General features: G+C 49.3%; 1 protein-coding gene and 1 pseudogene across 1 annotated transcript in view; both read left to right on the top strand.

The window, feature by feature from the left end:
- Positions 1–14,662: 14,662 nt before the first annotated feature.
- On the top strand, positions 14,663–14,778 carry LOC149473282 (U2 spliceosomal RNA; annotated as a pseudogene).
- A 2,443-nt stretch (positions 14,779–17,221) lies between these two features.
- FKBP11 (FKBP prolyl isomerase 11) overlaps positions 17,222–18,252 on the top strand; it is a 52,695-nt gene continuing 51,664 nt past the window's right edge. Inside the window, exons 1-2 of the mRNA XM_089679445.1 lie at positions 17,222–17,422; positions 17,989–18,051. Of these exons, the coding sequence (XP_089535571.1) occupies positions 17,312–17,422; positions 17,989–18,051 (174 nt within the window). The 5' untranslated portion in view covers positions 17,222–17,311. The remainder of the gene's footprint in view (positions 17,423–17,988; positions 18,052–18,252) is intronic.

The following is an 18,252-nucleotide window of genomic DNA, read 5'->3' as shown; positions in this document are numbered from 1 at the left end:
ATAAGCAGCCTTTTCCATTTGGTCAGATGCATGCAATCCAATGCAAAGCTCAGAGTTTGAAGAGAAAAGGCTGTGTTTGACCTGCTTTGCCTGCAGTTCTGATGCACTTTGACAGGACATACTGCACCCAAAGAAATGCAACACAAAGTAGGTAAATTGCCATCTACACTACTCCATTGGAGTTAATGAGATTCTGCTGGCCTGCATTTGATGTGCTTTTCAAGAGCACATCAAACACAGGAAAACTATATCTGCCTAGACGAGTTTTAAATATATGTCTCCTAGTAAGATCCAATGACTGTGATTGAGTACAAGTTGAAATTTCTAACTCCCTGTGATACAAGTTGCCTAATAGGAAGCTAGTACACTTGTTTATTAGGTGGTTCCTGTTGAAGCGCCAAAATGTGATGTAAAATCGATCCAATGGAGAAATGACAAAACACCTGTCATGTTTTTATTGCTGCCTTTCAAATCCATTTAACCTAAATCTTGTATTAGTGTCACAGGAACAGTGAATGAGGGAAATCTCCCCAATGGGGTCAGAGATCAGAGATAAAAAAAAAACTCCCGAACTCTGTCTAAACTGATTAAACACATTTTGGTGTGAATTGTGTTTTAACCATTAATCATTAATGTTAAAGGGAAAGTACAGTGGTTTTGTGCATATTTTGTATCATTATTTATTATGATCAGGACTAAAAAATACAAATTTAAGAAATGTTTTGTTAGGTAAAAATTGAATACTGCGTATAAATATTTGTATTATCATATCCAGCAGCAGGTGGGGCTTATTTTCACATGCTTTCCAGTTCCAATGACAAAACACCTGTCATGTTTTTATTGCTGCCTTTCAAATCCATTTAACCTAAATCTTGTATTAGTGTCATAGGAACAGTGAATGAGGGAAATCTCCCCAATGGGGTCAGAGATCAGAGATAAAAAAAAAAACTCCCGAACTCTGTCTAAACTGATTAAACACATTTTGGTGTGAATTGTGTTTTAACCATTAATCATTAATGTTAAAGGGAACGTACAGTGGTTTTGTGCATATTTTGTATGTTTATTTATTATGATCAGGACTAAAAAATACAAATTTAAGAAATGTTTTGTTAGGAAAAAATGAATACTGCACATAAATATTTGTATTATCATATCCAGCCAGCAGGTGGAGCTTGCTGCTTACTTTCACATGCTTTCCAGTTCCTCCTTTCTGCAGAACCAGAGCAGTGACATTTCTTCTCCCTCCTGCCATAGTTCTCCATTAGAGGTTTGAATGAGAGACAGTGGGGTTGATATACTAAAAACGGAGAGTGCAACATTTGGTGCAGTTCTGCATAGAAACCAATAAACTTCCAATTTTTGTCAAAGCTTAATTGTAAAAGCTGAAGATAGAAGCTGATTGGCTACCATGCACAGCTGCAGCAGATTTTGCACTTTCCAGTTTTAGTAAATCAACCCCAGTCTTGCTAAAAGGAGATAACTACTGTGTTGTCATGCTCTGGGAAGCCTTTGCAAAAAAAAAAAAAAAGAATTAAAAAAAAAACCAAAAACCTATAAAATAAAAAGAATCAAATGAGTGAAAACTACTGTTTCATTTTAAAGAAACGTAGAAACTCTACTGCTTAGCGACCCAAGACCCTTGCTGTTTATTGCTCTTTCAAACAATATTTTTTATTGTGTTGCAATACATTTAGTACTTACTTTACATTATGTTCATTTGGGGCTTTGAGGTACTGTCCTACTACTGGTAACATATATTACTTTGCAGTGAGTAGCTTAAACATTTCATAACTGATGACTGATAGGGATATCAGAACAAGCTGCCATGTACTGATAGTACTTTATACATTCACTTTGCAGTTACAAAATTGTCTACTATTGTATCTTTAAGAGACTGTAATATGCTCCCCAAAAACAAAAATGTAATATATTGCAGCTTTCCAATATTTATGTGTAGTGGCTGCATTAGTTTTTTTATTTTTAGGATTTTTTTTGTTTCTTTATTTCACCTGGTGATCAAGCCAGTCTTATGGCTTGCTCACACGTGAGGTTTGGGGCAATAAAACCCCCTGGTTGAGCCACGCTTTTACTAACCTTAACCGCTACTCTCTTTAGCTACAGCTAATGCGGCAAACAAACAGGGTAAAACAGAAGGTGAGGAGGTGATACAACACCGCTCCCACTGTCAAATGCTCTCTGAAGAATGTTTGGAACCTTAGGATGTCTGCATTCTGGATAAAGTTGTAAAGCAGACAACTTGGGATGGCACCATTGTCAGTCTGGGGAGAGTGTAGCGTTAGACTAGCAGATTTATATGGACTTGACTAACAAATTGAAGCTGAGCTCCAGTTAACACTTTTGCATAGCGTACTAAGAGCTGACTATTGTAATCATCCCTGTCGGGCATTAAACGGTTTGCCTCAAAACCCTCTAACTGCTACTATGTCTGGACAGCTTGATCTGTTAAAGCAGAAGTAAAACCCAAACCAAAAATGTATTGTATTGCAGCTTACCATTCATTAGATGTGGTGACTGCATCCGTTTTCTTATCTTTGGCTTTTTTTCCCTCTGTTTTCATTTGGTGATCTGGCCAGTAAAACATCTCCTGTGTAGCACTACCACCGCAGGGGCCGCTTGACAATGCTTGTCCCCAGTGGTTGCCCTGACGTTGCAAGCCTCCCAACAATTCTTAGTAACACCTCAGTATTAGTCTTGTTCAAAAGAGTAGACCACAAGACAAATGGGTTTACGATATACGATTCCTGAAAACCTTTTTCTTTAAAGAGGCCTATCCTGCTTCTAACTTTTGTATCACTCAACCCTCCCTCTTAAATTGTAAGCTCTAACAAGCAAGGCCCTCTGTTTCCTATTGTATCAAATTGTATTGTAACTGTAATGTCTACCTTCATTTTGTAAAGAGCTGCACAAACTGTTGGTGCTATAAAAATTCTGTATAATAATAAATACCCCAGTTAACACATAAAAATAGAACACAGATAAAATAGGATTAATCAATGAGCAATGTTTAACAAATTATACAGTCATGAGTAGTAAGCTTTAAAAATTAAACTGCAATACCAGCAGTAAAAAGGGGAAGAAAAAGCTTGTTGACTTATCAGCTCTCTCTAGGCTGCCTATGCTGCAGTGGTGGATGCAGAGAATTATTTAAAAGTATACTCCGACATAATTAGATATACCGTATTTTTCGCATAAGACGCACCTAGGTTTTAGAGGCAGAAAACAAGATAAAAAATATTCTGAACCAATGGACATAGTACAGGAGATGACCAGAGACTGCAGACATAGTACAGGAGATGGCCAGAGACTGCGGACACAGTACAGGAGATGACCAGAGACTGCGGACATAGTACAGGAGATGGCCAGAGACTGCGGACACAGTACAGTAGATGACCAGAGACTGCGGACACAGTACAGGAGATGACCAGAGACTGCAAACACAGTACAGGAGATGACCAGAGACTACGGACACGGTACAGGGGATGACCAGAGACTGCGGACACGGTACAGGAGATGACCAGAGACTGCGGACACAGTACAAGAGATGACCAGAGACTATGGACACAGTACAGGAGATGGCCAGAGACTGCGGACACAGTACAGGAGATGACCAGAGACTACGGACACGGTACAGGGGATGACCAGAGACTGCGGACACAGTACAGGAGATGACCAGAGACAGTGGACCGTACAGAAGATGACCAGAGACTGCGGACAGTACAGGGGATGACCAGAGACTGCGGACAGTATAGGGGATGACCAAGACACTGCAGACAGTATAGGGGATGACCAAGACACTGCAGACAGTATAGGGGATGACCAAGACACTGCGGACATAGTACAGGGAATGACCAGAGACTGCGGACAGTACAAGAGATGACCAGAGACTGCGGACAGTACAGGAGATGACCAGAGACTGCGGACAGTACAGGAGATGACCAGAGACTGCGGACAGTGCAGGGGATGACCAGAGACTGCGGACAGTGCAGGGGATGACCAAGAGACTGCGGACAGTGCAGGAGATGACCAGAGACTGCGGACAGTGCAGGGGATGACCAAGAGACTGCGGACAGTGCAGGGGATGACCAGAGACTGCGGACAGTGCAGGGGATGACCAGAGACTGCGGACAGTGCAGGGGATGACCAGAGACTGCTGACAGTGCAGGGGATGACCAGAGACTGTGGACAGTGCAGGGGATGACCAGAGACTGCGGACAGTGCAGGGCATGACCACAGACTGCGGACAGTGCAGGGGATGACCAGAGACTGCGGACAGTGCAGGGGATGACCACAGACTGCGGACAGTGCAGGAGATGACCAGAGACTGCGGACACAGTACAGGGGATGACCAGAGACTGCGGATACAGTACAGGAGATGACCAGAGACTGCGGACACGGTACAGGAGATGACCAGAGACTACGGACACGGTACAGGGGATGACCAGAGACTGCGGACACGGTACAGGAGATGACCAGAGACTGCGGACACGGTACAGGAGATGGCCAGAGACTGCGGACACGGTACAGGAGATGACCAGAGACTGCGGACACAGTACAGGGATGACCAGAGACTGCGGACACGGTACAGGAGATGACCAGAGACTGCGGACACGGTACAGGGGATGACCAGAGACTGCGGATACAGTACAGGAGATGACCAGAGACAGTGGACCGTACAGAAGATGACCAGAGACTGCGGACAGTACAGGGGATGACCAGAGACTGCGGACAGTATAGGGGATGACCAAGACACTGCAGACAGTATAGGGGATGACCAAGACACTGCGGACATAGTACAGGGAATGACCAGAGACTGCAGACAGTACAAGAGATGACCAGAGACTGCGGACAGTACAGGAGATGACCAGAGACTGCGGACAGTGCAGGGGATGACCAGAGACTGCGGACAGTGCAGGGGATGACCAAGAGACTGCGGACAGTGCAGGAGATGACCAGAGACTGCGGACAGTGCAGGGGATGACCAAGAGACTGCGGACAGTGCAGGGGATGACCACAGACTGCGGACAGTGCAGGAGATGACCAGAGACTGCGGACACAGTACAGGGGATGACCAGAGACTGCGGATACAGTACAGGAGATGACCAGAGACTGTGGACACGGTACAGGAGATGACCAGAGACTACGGACACGGTACAGGGGATGACCAGAGACTGCGGACACTGTACAGGAGATGACCAGAGACTGCGGACACGGTACAGGAGATGGCCAGAGACTGCGGACACGGTACAGGAGATGACCAGAGACTGCGGACACAGTACAGGGATGACCAGAGACTGCGGACACGGTACAGGAGATGACCAGAGACTGCGGACACGGTACAGGGGATGACCAGAGACTGCAGATACAGTACAGGAGATGACCAGAGACAGTGGACCGTACAGAAGATGACCAGAGACTGCGGACAGTACAGGGGATGACCAGAGACTGCGGACAGTATAGGGGATGACCAAGACACTGCAGACAGTATAGGGGATGACCAAGACACTGCAGACAGTATAGGGGATGACCAAGACACTGCGGACATAGTACAGGGAATGACCAGAGACTGCAGACAGTACAAGAGATGACCAGAGACTGCGGACAGTACAGGAGATGACCAGAGACTGCGGACAGTACAGGAGATGACCAGAGACTGCGGACAGTGCAGGGGATGACCAGAGACTGCGGACAGTGCAGGGGATGACCAAGAGACTGCGGACAGTGCAGGAGATGACCAGAGACTGCGGACAGTGCAGGGGATGACCAAGAGACTGCGGACAGTGCAGGGGATGACCATGAGACTGCGGACAGTGCAGGGGATGACCAAGAGACTGCGGACAGTGCAGGGGATGACCAGGAGACTGCGGACAGTGCAGGAGATGACCAGAGACTGCGGACAGTACAGGAGATGACCAGAGACTGCGGACATAGTACAGGAGATGACTGCGGACCTTTGGGGATGGAGGGGGAGCAGGTACCTGAATTTGACAGGTACCCGCTCCCACTTCCGCGGAGTTGTCCTCCCTTTAGTGTGGGCACCCGGCTGACCTGTCATGTGTCCCAGAAGACGCCGTACCATTCACAAAGTGCAGAGCTACTCGCGCATGCCCACTGGGCACCCAGCTGTCAAGCCGAAAGCCCACACTAAAGAAGCCAGTGCGGGAAGACTGCGCAGCAATGGACCGAGGAACAGGTAAGGTCCCGCTGCAGAGCTGAGCGGCTGGCCCGGTATTCTGATACGGCAGTGGTGGAAATACCGGACCGGCTGCTCCATATTCGCACCATAAGACGCACTTACATTTCCCCCCCTTTTTTGAGGGGAAAAAAGTGCGTCTTATGGAGCAAAAAATACGGTAAGTATTTGAATAGTTTGAATAACAAAGGCCTTAGAAGAGAGGCAGTCCCTTTAAGCAGAGATTGCAACTTGAGTCCTGTGATGTGTAAAGTTCCTGATATGGTGGTGTCCGTTGCCTTCTGCTAGCCATGGTGGGGCCCATAAACAGTAGTGACTACTGGTAATTCAATGAAGTTAAACAGTGATACTGCTGTTGATTCTGAGGTGTAAAGGTGTCTGCATGCAGTGTCGCTAGAGTGATGACAGAAAGAGGTTGGGCATCTGCCCGCTCACCAATCCCAAGGTTAGCACGTTCTCTCAGAAACAAGAGTTCTTGCACAGGCTCTTGGCTGTTTGCAAGGATGTGAAGAGTTTCTGCCTGTCAGCACAGCGAGCAAAGATGTCTGAGTGAGGACTGGATAGTGACAGTACAGAGAAGCTGTGATCCCAGTGTGGCGATTGGCATGACCGCTGTGCTGAACTGATGATGTGCAGTCTCACAGTAGTAAGCCAAAACTCTGTCTCTGGAGGAGAACAAAAGTCCCTTAGTGTTGCCTATCAGTGCCCATCAGTACCACTTCATCAGTGCCCATTGGTGCCACCTCATCAGTGTCCATCAGTGCTGCCTCATCAGTGCCCATCAGTGCAGCCTATTAGCACACATCAGTGAAGGAGAAAAATTACTTATTTGCAAAATTTTACAACAGAACCAAAGAAAAAGGGTTTTTTTTCAGTCTTTTTTCATTCGTTTGGCAAAAAATAAAATCTCAGTGGTGATTAAATACCACTAAAAGAAAGCTCTGTCTCAAAAAAATGATAAAAATGTAATATGGATACTGTTCTGTCTCTCCAATCTAAGCATAGATAGTGTGATCTCTGTAACTTACAGTTGTGATGCGATAGCGATAACTTCAACCTCAGTTGGATACCACAGTCAGTGACTCAATCGATAAGACATCTTGTAGATCTTGTGAAGTATATTCCATAAACTGAGAGAATCTTACAACAATGAACATTCGATAGGTCAAAAGATCATATTGTTTCCTGCTCCATGACATGAGGCTAGAGCTGCAATGCATTTCTGGGAAAGGGGGAGGGCTATCTATACAGCATTAACTAAACCAAAGGAAAGGGAGGAGCAGAAACAAAATATAGAAACACTTAAAGGCATATGACAGTCAATATGACAGTCATGTGAAATATGACAGATACAGTGTTGCATGACCACGCAATTGTCATTCAAATTGTGACAGTGCTGAAAGATGAAAATTGGCCTGGTCAGGAAGGGGGCAAAAGTGCCCGGTAGGCAAGTGGTTAAAGTAAGTTCAAAAATAACAGGCGGACTGGCAGGGTTCCTATGTGAAAATAAAGGGGGAAAAAGCCTAAGGAATAAGAATAGGTAAGTTGCAATTTAATACATTTTTGTTTTTTGTTTAATATTGTGAACTTGTCTTTTAACTACTTACCATCTTATATACCTACCTTCCTCTCCATTCCAGAAGCCTTCACTGTATGGCCCTGTCTGTCACTGCAACGCCTTTCTTCCACAAATGTTCCCACTGGGTCCTTGCTGTTTAATGTGGAACTAAACTGCAATGATTTTGCACAGAGCAGCCCTGATCCTCCTCTTCTTGGGTTCCCCACCGGCTCTCCTGGCTTCTCTTCTTCTCCATGCTCCCATGGCAAGCCGCTTGCTCTAGGGGCACTCATGCATGCTTGCTTCCAAGCCCCGTTCTGTGTGTCGGGCCTGCCCCTTCCTCACCGGCTGTGATTGACAGTAGTGGGAGCCCTTCACATCATATTGCCCCTTTACAGCACTGTCCTCGGTCCTGCTTCACATCACAACCCCCCCACCCCCCCCACACACACTCACACACTTCACAGCATTATCCCCAGCCTCCCTTTACATCACAGTCCCCTTTCACAGCATTTTCCTTAGTCCATCATTACATCACACCCTCTCCAGCTTCACAGCATTGTCCTTGATCCCCCTTCACATCATACCCCATCTTCACAGCATTGTACTCATTCTCCCTTCACATCACACCCCCCACCTTCACAGCACTGTTCTTAGTCCCCCTTTATATCACATTCTCCCTTCAGGAAAGGCTGTTTTTCAATATGTTAGGGACAAGATTTCCATTGAGGATCCAAGCATACTGATCATAGGGTTGGCAGGTCAACTGCAGACTCGTCTGCCAAGTTTTGGTGTCATTCCAAAACTACTTGCTTAGCCCTCTGCAGATTTCTCCAATGCTCTTGCATCCACTCATTACGTGTTCTATTGGATGCAGGCTCATGTGTATCCAGCAGCAAGTCCATAGGTACTCATCCACTCCATCTAAACATCAAAAAGAAAGGCATGTACCCTGTAGCTTTATGTACTGTGTGGTTATAGGCTTAAACCACTTTATCTACACACTGTGGCCAACATTCCCTGTGCCCCTGCTCCAGTGTACAAAGCATACCAAGTAGTGTTTGGCTGACACGCTCACTTACTCTGTTTCCAAGAGCAGTCCATTGAGGAGCCACTATCTGGCAAATATCTTGCTGTTCAGTAGGGATACAAGCCCTCCAGTGCATAACTCCATCCAGAACCTCTATGCAATCCCATTGTCGAATCAGATGTCACACAGAAGCCAAGAGTCGGACTCGTTCCCAAAAGGTTGGCTTCCTATTCTGAGAAACAAGTGTAGCGCCCCTCTAGATAGCCAGGGGGAGCTAGATTTTAATTTTTAGTAAGGATGGCAGCCAGGAGTAATAGTTGGGTAAATTGAAGTCAGGGTTGAGAGGCTCTTCAGGTCAGTTCCCTGATACCTTCCCCTGCTCTAGAGATCTTGGAGAAGATTCTAGAAATAGTGGGGGAGGGTAAGGAAGGGCTTACCTGCACACTTAGGGGACCCTGGCCAATTCCCAAGCAGGAGGCTTGGCATGGGGCCAGGGCAGCCCTTAAATGTGAGAAAGCCTGCTCAGCAGCAGCAGAGTTTGGATGGAAGATGAATTGAGAGGCTGGAGAGCAGGGGCCTGGGAAGGGGACCAAATGGGAAGGAGGAAAGCTCAGGAACTCATCAGCCCCCAGAACAAGGACCATCTGTGCATTAGGGAAGGAGTGGTCTGAGAGCAGCCACTGACCCATCAGCTCACAGAAGACTGAGTATACCTACACCCCCTGAGCCAGAAAGGGGAAGGAGCACTCTAGTGGGAAACTGGATTAGCTTGCTACCTGGGACTGTCTTATCCTTAAAGTGACAGGCACTGGATCTCCTGCTCAGGGCTTCCTTCAGACAGCTGGATAGAGGAGTATCTGGGGTCTAGGTTGGTACACTAGGAAAAGCCGGCTAGCTCTCCAGAAGAGAATCTTTTCTTTTGCTGTTTAAAGAGACTTGTACATAGTTCCAGGAAGATTGTCCTCAATTGCCATTCCCTTAGGCATCCCATACATCTGTCAGGAATGGATTCACCATTAGTAGTGGGACTCATCTGCCGTGTGGGCTGCAGTACCAGGGCTGGCCAGCGGGTGCTCTCAGCAACCAGAGTCTCACTCCTGAAATCAGCCATCACCTGAGGCTGATTGCAGGAGGTGTATTTAAGGAATGGCCAGACCTGCAGTCAGTGCCTTGGTGTATGTTTCCCATGAGCCCCTGTACCTGCATCCTGTCTGCTTCCTGTCTGATCCAGACTCTGCTTTGATCCTGACTCTGAACGAACTCCGCCTGTCCTGACCTCGGCTATTCCTGACCACTCTTCCGCTCGCTCCTGGTACCCTGTTTGCCCGTTTGCTACCCACCCGGCCTGCCCGACTACGTTTGATTTGTATATATGGTTATCTGTTGGAGTTTGGGTTGTTTGCACTGTGTTATGTTTACCTTGCACTGCGTTTGTGTTGTTTAGTCTTAATAAATTGTCTTATTTACACTATACCTGAAGCCTGCGTTTATACACTCCCAGACGCAATCCGGATCATCCTCCAACAACCATACCAGTGATTCTATTTGATCTACACTGAATGGTGGAAGAAAGTCATCCCTGCTTTCAGGGGTATTAGATGAAGCCAACTCAACACAAGCCTGAATCAATGGTTGCACCTCAGAGAACTCTGAGCCCTGATCTACTAGGGAATGAGCGACCCATATGCATTCTAGCAGCTGATCCCTGGTATACTCCTGCAGAGTCTGATAGGCATATTCTCTGTCATCTAAGACTAGCAGACACAAGTAGTTAACCTCTTCCGGATGCATCCTTCACAACAGCCAAGATGGCTTCCCTGTGCAGCCACTTCTGGTCAAGACTGGCCTTGGTGTAATGTCAGGGCTTCGGGTATGACCAGAGGTGTGTGGACTGACACAAGGAAACGCAAGCTTCAGGTATAGTGTAAATAAGACAATTTATTAAGACTAAACAACACAAACGCAGTGCAAGGTAAACATAACACAGTGCAAACAACCCAAACTCCAACAGATAACCATATATACAAATCAAACGTAGTCGGGCAGGCCGGGTCGGTATTAATGGGCAAACAGGGTACCAGGAGCGAGCGGAAGAGTGGTCAGGTATAGCCGATGTCAGGACAGGCAGAGTTCGTTCAGAGTCAGGATCAAAACAGAGTCTGGATCAGGCAGGAAGCAGACAGGATGCAGGTACAGGGGCTCATGGGAAACATACACCAAGGCACTGACTGCAGGTTTGGCCATTCCTTAAATACACCTCCTGCAATCAGCCTCAGGTGATGGCTGATTGCAGGAGTGAGCTTCTGGTTGCTGAGAGCACCCGCTGGCCAGCCCTGGTACTGCAGCCTACATGGCAGATGAGTCCCACCACTAATGGTGACTCCATTCCTGACAACATCCCTTACCCCATCCAAGTTCAAATCCCCTAATAAACTCCAAAAAAACAAGCTCAAGGACTGGTTACTGTCTCCAGGATGCAAGTCTTGTGGAAAATGCGTGTTGCCTGGCTGTGCAGACGTACATATTTGCCAGCACACCACAGATCTCCAATATGGTCCAAAAAAGTTTTTTATTCCAAAAAGATCACATCACAAAAGAGAGTGCAACATTTTGGAACCACGCAGAACCCCTTCGTCAGGCATGTATAGGGGGACCCAAAAACTTCAGCAACTCATAAGGGGGTAGTGCTACACAAATCTTCATGTCTGCAAGATGTCAGAATCTTATTGTTGGAAACTAACCCATTCTTTCACAGTGTACTGTATATTTCAGGTACTTGTTGGGGTTGTTGCATAACCTGAGCAGCCAACATATTTACATTTTCTGCTTCGAGTACTTGAGAGGGAATAATCCTGGGCCCTCTAAACCTTGATCTACATCTCATTGAGGTTGTTCTAGGATAGAGTTCAGTAAAAGGCATACCACGGTCTGGACCGAGCAACAATCCTGTCCAGATTGCGTCCTTGCCACCTTTTAGCTTGAGTGTTGTCTTTCGAAACTCACCCGCCGGCTGCCGCTATCATATTCACAACATGCAAGGGCAGGAGGTGCTGCAGATCGGGACAGAGAGTGGGAGTCTTTTCATATTAACAATCCAGTAAGCACCTGCTTGTTAACTGCTTGCCAGCCACTCACTGTAGTTTTACTGCTACAGTGCGGGCTGGCTGTGCAGAATCACCTATATATATGTGATCGGGTAGGGGGCACACATACGCATGCCCACCCGGCTGTGCTCTCGCTGGCTCACTTAGATGCCGATTAGCTGGTCCCAGCCAATGATTCATGGCCAGGATCCGCAAATCGGACGAGAGGATGACAGGAGGGAGGAATGTTCGTAAACAACAAAGATCTCCCTACTGACATCAGGATGTGCCGGTTTTTGCCCCTCACTTTCCCTAGTAAAAACAGCACACAGTTAACACAATAACACTTGCTAGGCACACAGTTAAGCCTTTGATTGCCCCAGATGTTAACCCCTTCCTACCCAGTGTCATTAGTACAGTGACAGTGCATATTATTAGCACTGATCACTGTATTCGTTTCACTGGTGATGTCAGTGTCAGTCAATTCCCACTGTCAGTTTGCTTCAGATTGCCGGTCGCACTATGACAGTCCCACTATAAGCTGCTGACCGCCACCATTATTAACCTAAAAAAAATTCCAGTATATATACTGTCATTTGTAGACGCTCTCACTTTCACACAAACCAATCAATATACACTTATTGGGATTTTATTTTACCAAAGACATGTAGCTTTGAGTCTGCTCTCCAATTAGTTGCTGTATGGGGAGCTTCTGTCCAGTTAGTTGCTGTATGTAGGGGCTCCTTTCCAACATGTTGCTGTATGGGGGCTTCTGTTCAATTAGTTGCAGTATGAGGCGGGGGGTCTAGGGTTCCTCTCCAATTAGTTGCTGTAAGGGGGGGCCTCTAGGGTTCCTCTCCAATTAGTTGCTGCAAAGGGGGTAGCTCTGGAGCTTCTCTCAAATTAGTTGCTGTACGATAGTGATCTTGGGATCCTCTCCAATTAGTTGCTGTATGGGGGGGGGGGGGGGGGGGGCTCTGGTACTCTTTCTATAATTATTCTTTGTTGTGTCTTAAAGATCTTTGGTGAGGGAAGAGGTGTGAGGGTCTGTAGATGAGGGAGGAGGTGTGAGGGTCTGTAGGTGAGGGAAGAGGTGTGAGGGTCTGTAGGTGAGGGAAGAGGTGTGAGGGTCTGTAGGTGAGGGAAGAGGTGAGAGGGTCTGTAGGTGGGGGAAGAGGTGTGAGGGTCTGTAGGTGAGGGAAGAGGTGTGAGGGTCTGTAGGTGAGGGAAGAGGTGTGAGGGTCTGTAGGTGAGGGAAGAGGTGTGAGGGTCTGTGAGGGAGGGAAGAGGTGTGAGGGTCTGTGAGGGAGGGAAGAGGTGTGAGGGTCTGTAGGTGAGGGAAGAGGTGTGAGGGTCTGTGGGGGAGGGAAGAGGTGTGAGGGTCTGTGGGGGAGAGAAGAGGTGTGAGGGTCTGTAGGTGAGGTAAGAGGTGTGAGGGTCTGTAGGTGAGGGAAGAGGTGTGAGGGTCTGTGAGGGAGGGAAGAGGTGTGAGGGTCTGTAGGTGAGGGAAGAGGTGTGAGGGTCGGTGGGGGAGGGAAGAGGTGTGAGGGTCGGTGGGGGAGGGAAGAGGTGTGAGGGTCTGTAGGTGAGGGAAGGGGTGTGAGGGTCGGTGGGGGAGGGAAGGGGTGTGAGGGTCGGTGGGGGAGGGAAGAGGTGTGAGGGTCTGTAGGTGAGGGAAGAGGTGTGAGGGTCTGTAGGGGAGGGAAGAGGTGTGAGGGTCTGTAGGTGAGGGAAGAAGAGTGAGGGTCTGTAGGTGAAGGAAGAGGAGTGAGGGTCTGTAGGTGAAGGAAGAGGTGTGAGGGTCTGTAGGTGAGGGAAGAGGTGTGAGGGTCTGTAGGTGAGGTAAGAGGTGTGAGGGTCTGTAGGTGAGGGAAGAGGTGTGAGGGTCTGTGAGGGAGGGAAGAGGTGTGAGGGTCTGTGAGGGAGGGAAGAGGTGTGAGGGTCTGTAGGTGAGGTAAGAGGTGTGAGGGTCTGTAGGTGAGGGAAGAGGTGTGAGGGTCTGTGAGGGAGGGAAGAGGTGTGAGGGTCTGTAGGTGAGGGAAGAGGTGTGAGGGTCTGTTGGTGAGGGAGTCAGTGTGAGGCAAGAGGTGTGAGGGTCTATAGGTGAGGGAAGAGGTGTGAGGGTCTGTAGGTGAGGGAGTCAGTGTGAGGGTCTGTATGTGAGGGAAGAGGTGTGAGGGTCTGTAGGTGAGGGAAGAGGTGTGAGGGTCTGTGGGGGAGGGAAGAGGTGTGAGGGTCTATGGGTGAGGGAAGAGGTGTGAGGGTCTGTGGGGAGGGAAGAGGTGTGAGGGTCTGTAGGTGAGGGAAGAGGTGTGAGGGTCTGTGAGGGAGGGAATAGGTGTGAGGGTCTGTAGGTGAGGTAAGAGGTGTGAGGGTCTGTAGGTGAGGTAAGAGGTGTGAGGGTCTGTAGGTGAGGGAAGAGGTGTGAGGGTCTGTAGGTGAGGGAAGAGGTGTGAGGGTCTGTGAGGGAGGGAAGAGGTGTGAGGGTCTGTGAGGGAGGGAAGAGGTGTGAGGGTCTGTGAGGGAGGGAAGAGGTGTGAGGGTCTGTAGGTGAGGGAAGAGGTGTGAGGGTCTGTAGGTGAGGGAGTCAGTGTGAGGCAAGAGGTGTGAGGGTCTGTAGGTGAGGGAAGAGGTGTGAGGGTCGGTGGGGGAGGGAAGAGGTGTGAGGGTCGGTGGGGGAGGGAAGAGGTGTGAGGGTCTGTAGGTGAGGGAAGAGGTGTGAGGATCTGTAGGTGAGGGAAGAGGAGTGAGGGTCTGTAGGTGAGGTAAGAGGTGTGAGGATCGCTTCTCGGCCTTTTGGCTAAGATCAAGTGTAGTATCTGTTCTTATCAGTGTCCAGTGGGGGTGCTCCCGACCATTCTAGCTTTGCGGGGATGGTTGTTGTATAGTACCCTCACTGGTATGATGGGGGTCCGGAAGGCTGAACCGGAGGGACAGAAACCAGGGAGCGCCATGATGAGCTCTGGGGCCTTGGGAGTAATTCCTCTGGTGAAGCTGGAAAGACCCAGTACCTCCTGATTCGGACGGATCTACCTTGGTCTGGCCTGGGGCTGGGGACGCAAAAAGTCCGCAAACTCAGTGCCCCTTGGGGAAGATGCTCTCAGGGGTGTCACTTGTAACACTTGGGTGTGGGACCCCACGGTGTGAAAATGACACATGGCCACTGTTTTTCACTTCTTTTTGCACAGCGCCCTAAGGACCAGATCTTTTGGCTAAGTCCGGGGCAATTTTTGCTACAGGCCTCAGGGCCTGGTCTGTGCACTATTTGGCACGGTACCACTTTTTTATTTTCTATTTATTTAATTTAACCACTCCCACGTCTTGTCACTTTTTCTGTTCTTATGTGTGTGTTTTTCACGGATGGAGGGTGTGGGTCCTCGGGCCTTACCTGAAGTCTAGGGGGAGGATGTGTGGCCCTACGGTTCCTTCCTCCCCTGATCCCTAGGGGGTTTTTCTCTTCGGGAGAACCCCCTTGCCTAGTACTGGATGTCCGGCTTCGGCTGGGCATAAGGAACGGTGGTCCACCAGGCCTTTTGGCCAGGAGGACCAAATGGGAACCTTGTCCCTGTCAGGAGCTTCGTGCCCCGCGGGATCGGGTGAACGGTCTAACCCTTCCGGGGGTAGGACAAACACACCCCTAAGTGCACTTTTTCGTGTGGTGTTTTGCACTTGCACTTTTTTTGTGAACACTTACGGGTTTTTTCATTATAGTTGCACGTTTGCGGACTTAAAAAAAAAAAAAAAAAAAAGAGGTGTGAGGGTCTGTAGGTGAGGTAAGAGGTGTGAGGGTCTGTAGGTGAGGGAAGAGGTGTGAGGGTCTGTAGGTGAGGGAAGAGGTGTGAGGGTCTGTAGGTGAGGGAAGAGGTGTGAGGGTCTGTAGGTGAGGGTCAGTAGGTGAGGGAAGAGGAGTGAGGGTCTGTAGGTGAGGTAAGAGGTGTGAGGGTCTGTAGGTCAGGGAAGAGGTGTGAGGGTCTGTAGGTGAGGGAAGAGGTGTGAGGGTCTGTAGGTGAGGGTCTGTAGGTGAGGGAAGAGGAGTGAGGGTCTGTAGGTGAGGTAAGAGGTGTGAGGGTCTGTAGGTGAGGGAAGAGGTGTGAGGGTCTGTAGGGGAGGGAAGAGGTGTGAGGGTCTGTAGGTGAGGGAAGAGGTGTGAGGGTCTGTAGGTGAGGGAAGAGGTGTGAGGGTCTGTAGGTGAGGGTCTGTAGGTGAGGGAAGAGGAGTGAGGGTCTGTAGGTGAGGTAAGAGGTGTGAGGGTCTGTAGGTGAGGGAAGAGGTGTGAGGGTCTGTAGGTGAGGGAAGAGGTGTGAGGGTCTGTAGGTGAGGGTCTGTAGGTGAGGGAAGAGGAGTGAGGGTCTGTAGGTGAGGTAAGAGGTGTGAGGGTCTGTAGGTGAGGGAAGAGGTGTGAGGGTCTGTAGGTGAGGTAAGAGGTGTGAGGGTCTGTAGGGGAGGGAAGAGGTGTGAGGGTCTGTAGGGGAGGGAAGAGGTGTGAGGGTCTGTAGGGGAGGGAAGAGGAGTGAGGGTCTGTAGGGGAGGGAAGAGGTGTGAGGGTCTGTAGGGGAGGGAAGAGGTGTGAGGGTCTGTAGGTAAGGTAAGAGGTGTGAGGGTCTGTAGGGGAGGGAAGAGGTGTGAGGGTCTGTAGGGGAGGGAAGAGGTGTGAGGGTCTGTAGGTGAGGTAAGAGGTGTGAGGGTCTGTAGGTGAGGTAAGAGGTGTGAGGGTCTGTAGGGGAGGGAAGAGGTGTGAGGGTCTGTAGGGGAGGGAAGAGGTGTGAGGGTCTGTAGGGGAGGTAAGAGGTGTGAGGGTCTGTAGGGGAGGGAAGAGGTGTGAGGGTCTGTAGGTGAGGGAAGAGGTGTGAGGGTCTGTAGGTGAGGTAAGAGGTGTGAGGGTCTGTAGGTGAGGTAAGAGGTGTGAGGGTCTGTAGGGGAGGGAAGAGGTGTGAGGGTCTGTAGGGGAGGGAAGAGGAGTGAGGGTCTGTAGGTGAGGTAAGAGGTGTGAGGGTCTGTAGGTGAGGGAAGAGGTGTGAGGGTCTGTAGGTGAGGGAAGAGGTGTGAGGGTCTGTAGGTGAGGGAAGAGGTGTGAGGGTCTGTAGGTGAGGGAAGAGGTGTGAGGGTCTGTAGGTGAGGGAAGAGGTGTGAGGGTCGGTGTACAGACATACACGATGTAGCTGGCAGTGTCCGGCGGTGTGCAGGGAAGGTCGTAGTACGAACAGTACGTAGGTGTGATGTGGTTGTGTACACAGGTCGGGTGGATGTGTGATGGAGGAGGGAGTAAGATATGAAGAGGACTGATGGTCACGGAGGGTTGGTGGGCTGGCAGTGATGGGCGGGCTCTGTAGACAGCCCCTCCCCCTCCTCCTCTCTGTGCCACGCTCCCACTGAGCTCCCTCTCTCTCTCTCTCCGGCAGCTGTCACATTCCCTCCATCCTGGGCTCATCATGTTCAGGGCTCTCTTCCTGCTGCTCATTCTCTCCTCCTCTGCACTGATCTGGGCGGACACCGAGGAAGAGGAGAGTGAGAATGTCACTGAACTCAGCATTGAGACTGTGGTAAGTGGTGCCAGCAGTACACGTGTGAATAGTGACCTGTCACAGGTGGGGGTGACTTGGAGCCTGCAGCTGTCATTGGTAGCTGTGTCCCCTCCTGTCACATTCTGTCCCAGGATCCCAGCTGGGACCTTCTTGTGGTGTCATGAGGATGACAGCCCAGTGATGTCCATCCCCTGTCACAGACACTGTCTCGTGTAGAGGCATTGATCAGCCCTGGGCTGTGGTACTCCAGCTGTTCTCCGTGTACATGTCCCCCCTGTCAGTGTCTGGCTGTCACAGTACTCAGGTCTTTCAGCATGCTTTACTCCTCTGATCCCCTACTGCTTTCCTGTGATGAGCTGTAATAGCCTCCCTTGTTATCATTGTATTCTCTCAATGGACGATTATTGCTCAGCTCCTCTGTTACCTGTTAAACTCTCAGATTGCCGCCTGCTGCTGTATCTGTTGTTGTCCTCCTACAAGAATCCCATTCTATAACATATCCCCCCTCCTCCCATCTCTCCTGTTGCTCTCTGTGTTTCAGTCCCTTGCTGTGCCCTGTATGACTTGTCTCTTTCCTGTAACAGGAGAAGCCAGAGTCTTGTGTGGACAAAGTGGAGATGGGGGACACCATTCAGCTGCACTACACGGTGAGTGTTTTGTCCCTGTGCCCCAGGCCACATCTGGGCCAAAGCCGGGAACATCTGTAACAACAATAACACGTCAGCACTAGGGCCCAGCCTGCACACACAGGGGGTGGGAAGGCAAAGCTGGAGGTGGAGATCTGCCTGGGCCCCTCCTGCCTGCTGTATCCCATTCAGGTCACACTACATAAGTACCTAGCATGCCTG

The sequence above is a fragment of the Staurois parvus genome, unplaced genomic scaffold (genome assembly GCF_062004578.1).
Source record: "Staurois parvus isolate SC_StPar_1 unplaced genomic scaffold, SC_StPar_1.0 ptg000017l, whole genome shotgun sequence".
Classification (NCBI taxonomy): Eukaryota; Metazoa; Chordata; class Amphibia; order Anura; family Ranidae; genus Staurois; species Staurois parvus.
This window is presented reverse-complemented; position numbering and strand designations above follow the sequence as displayed.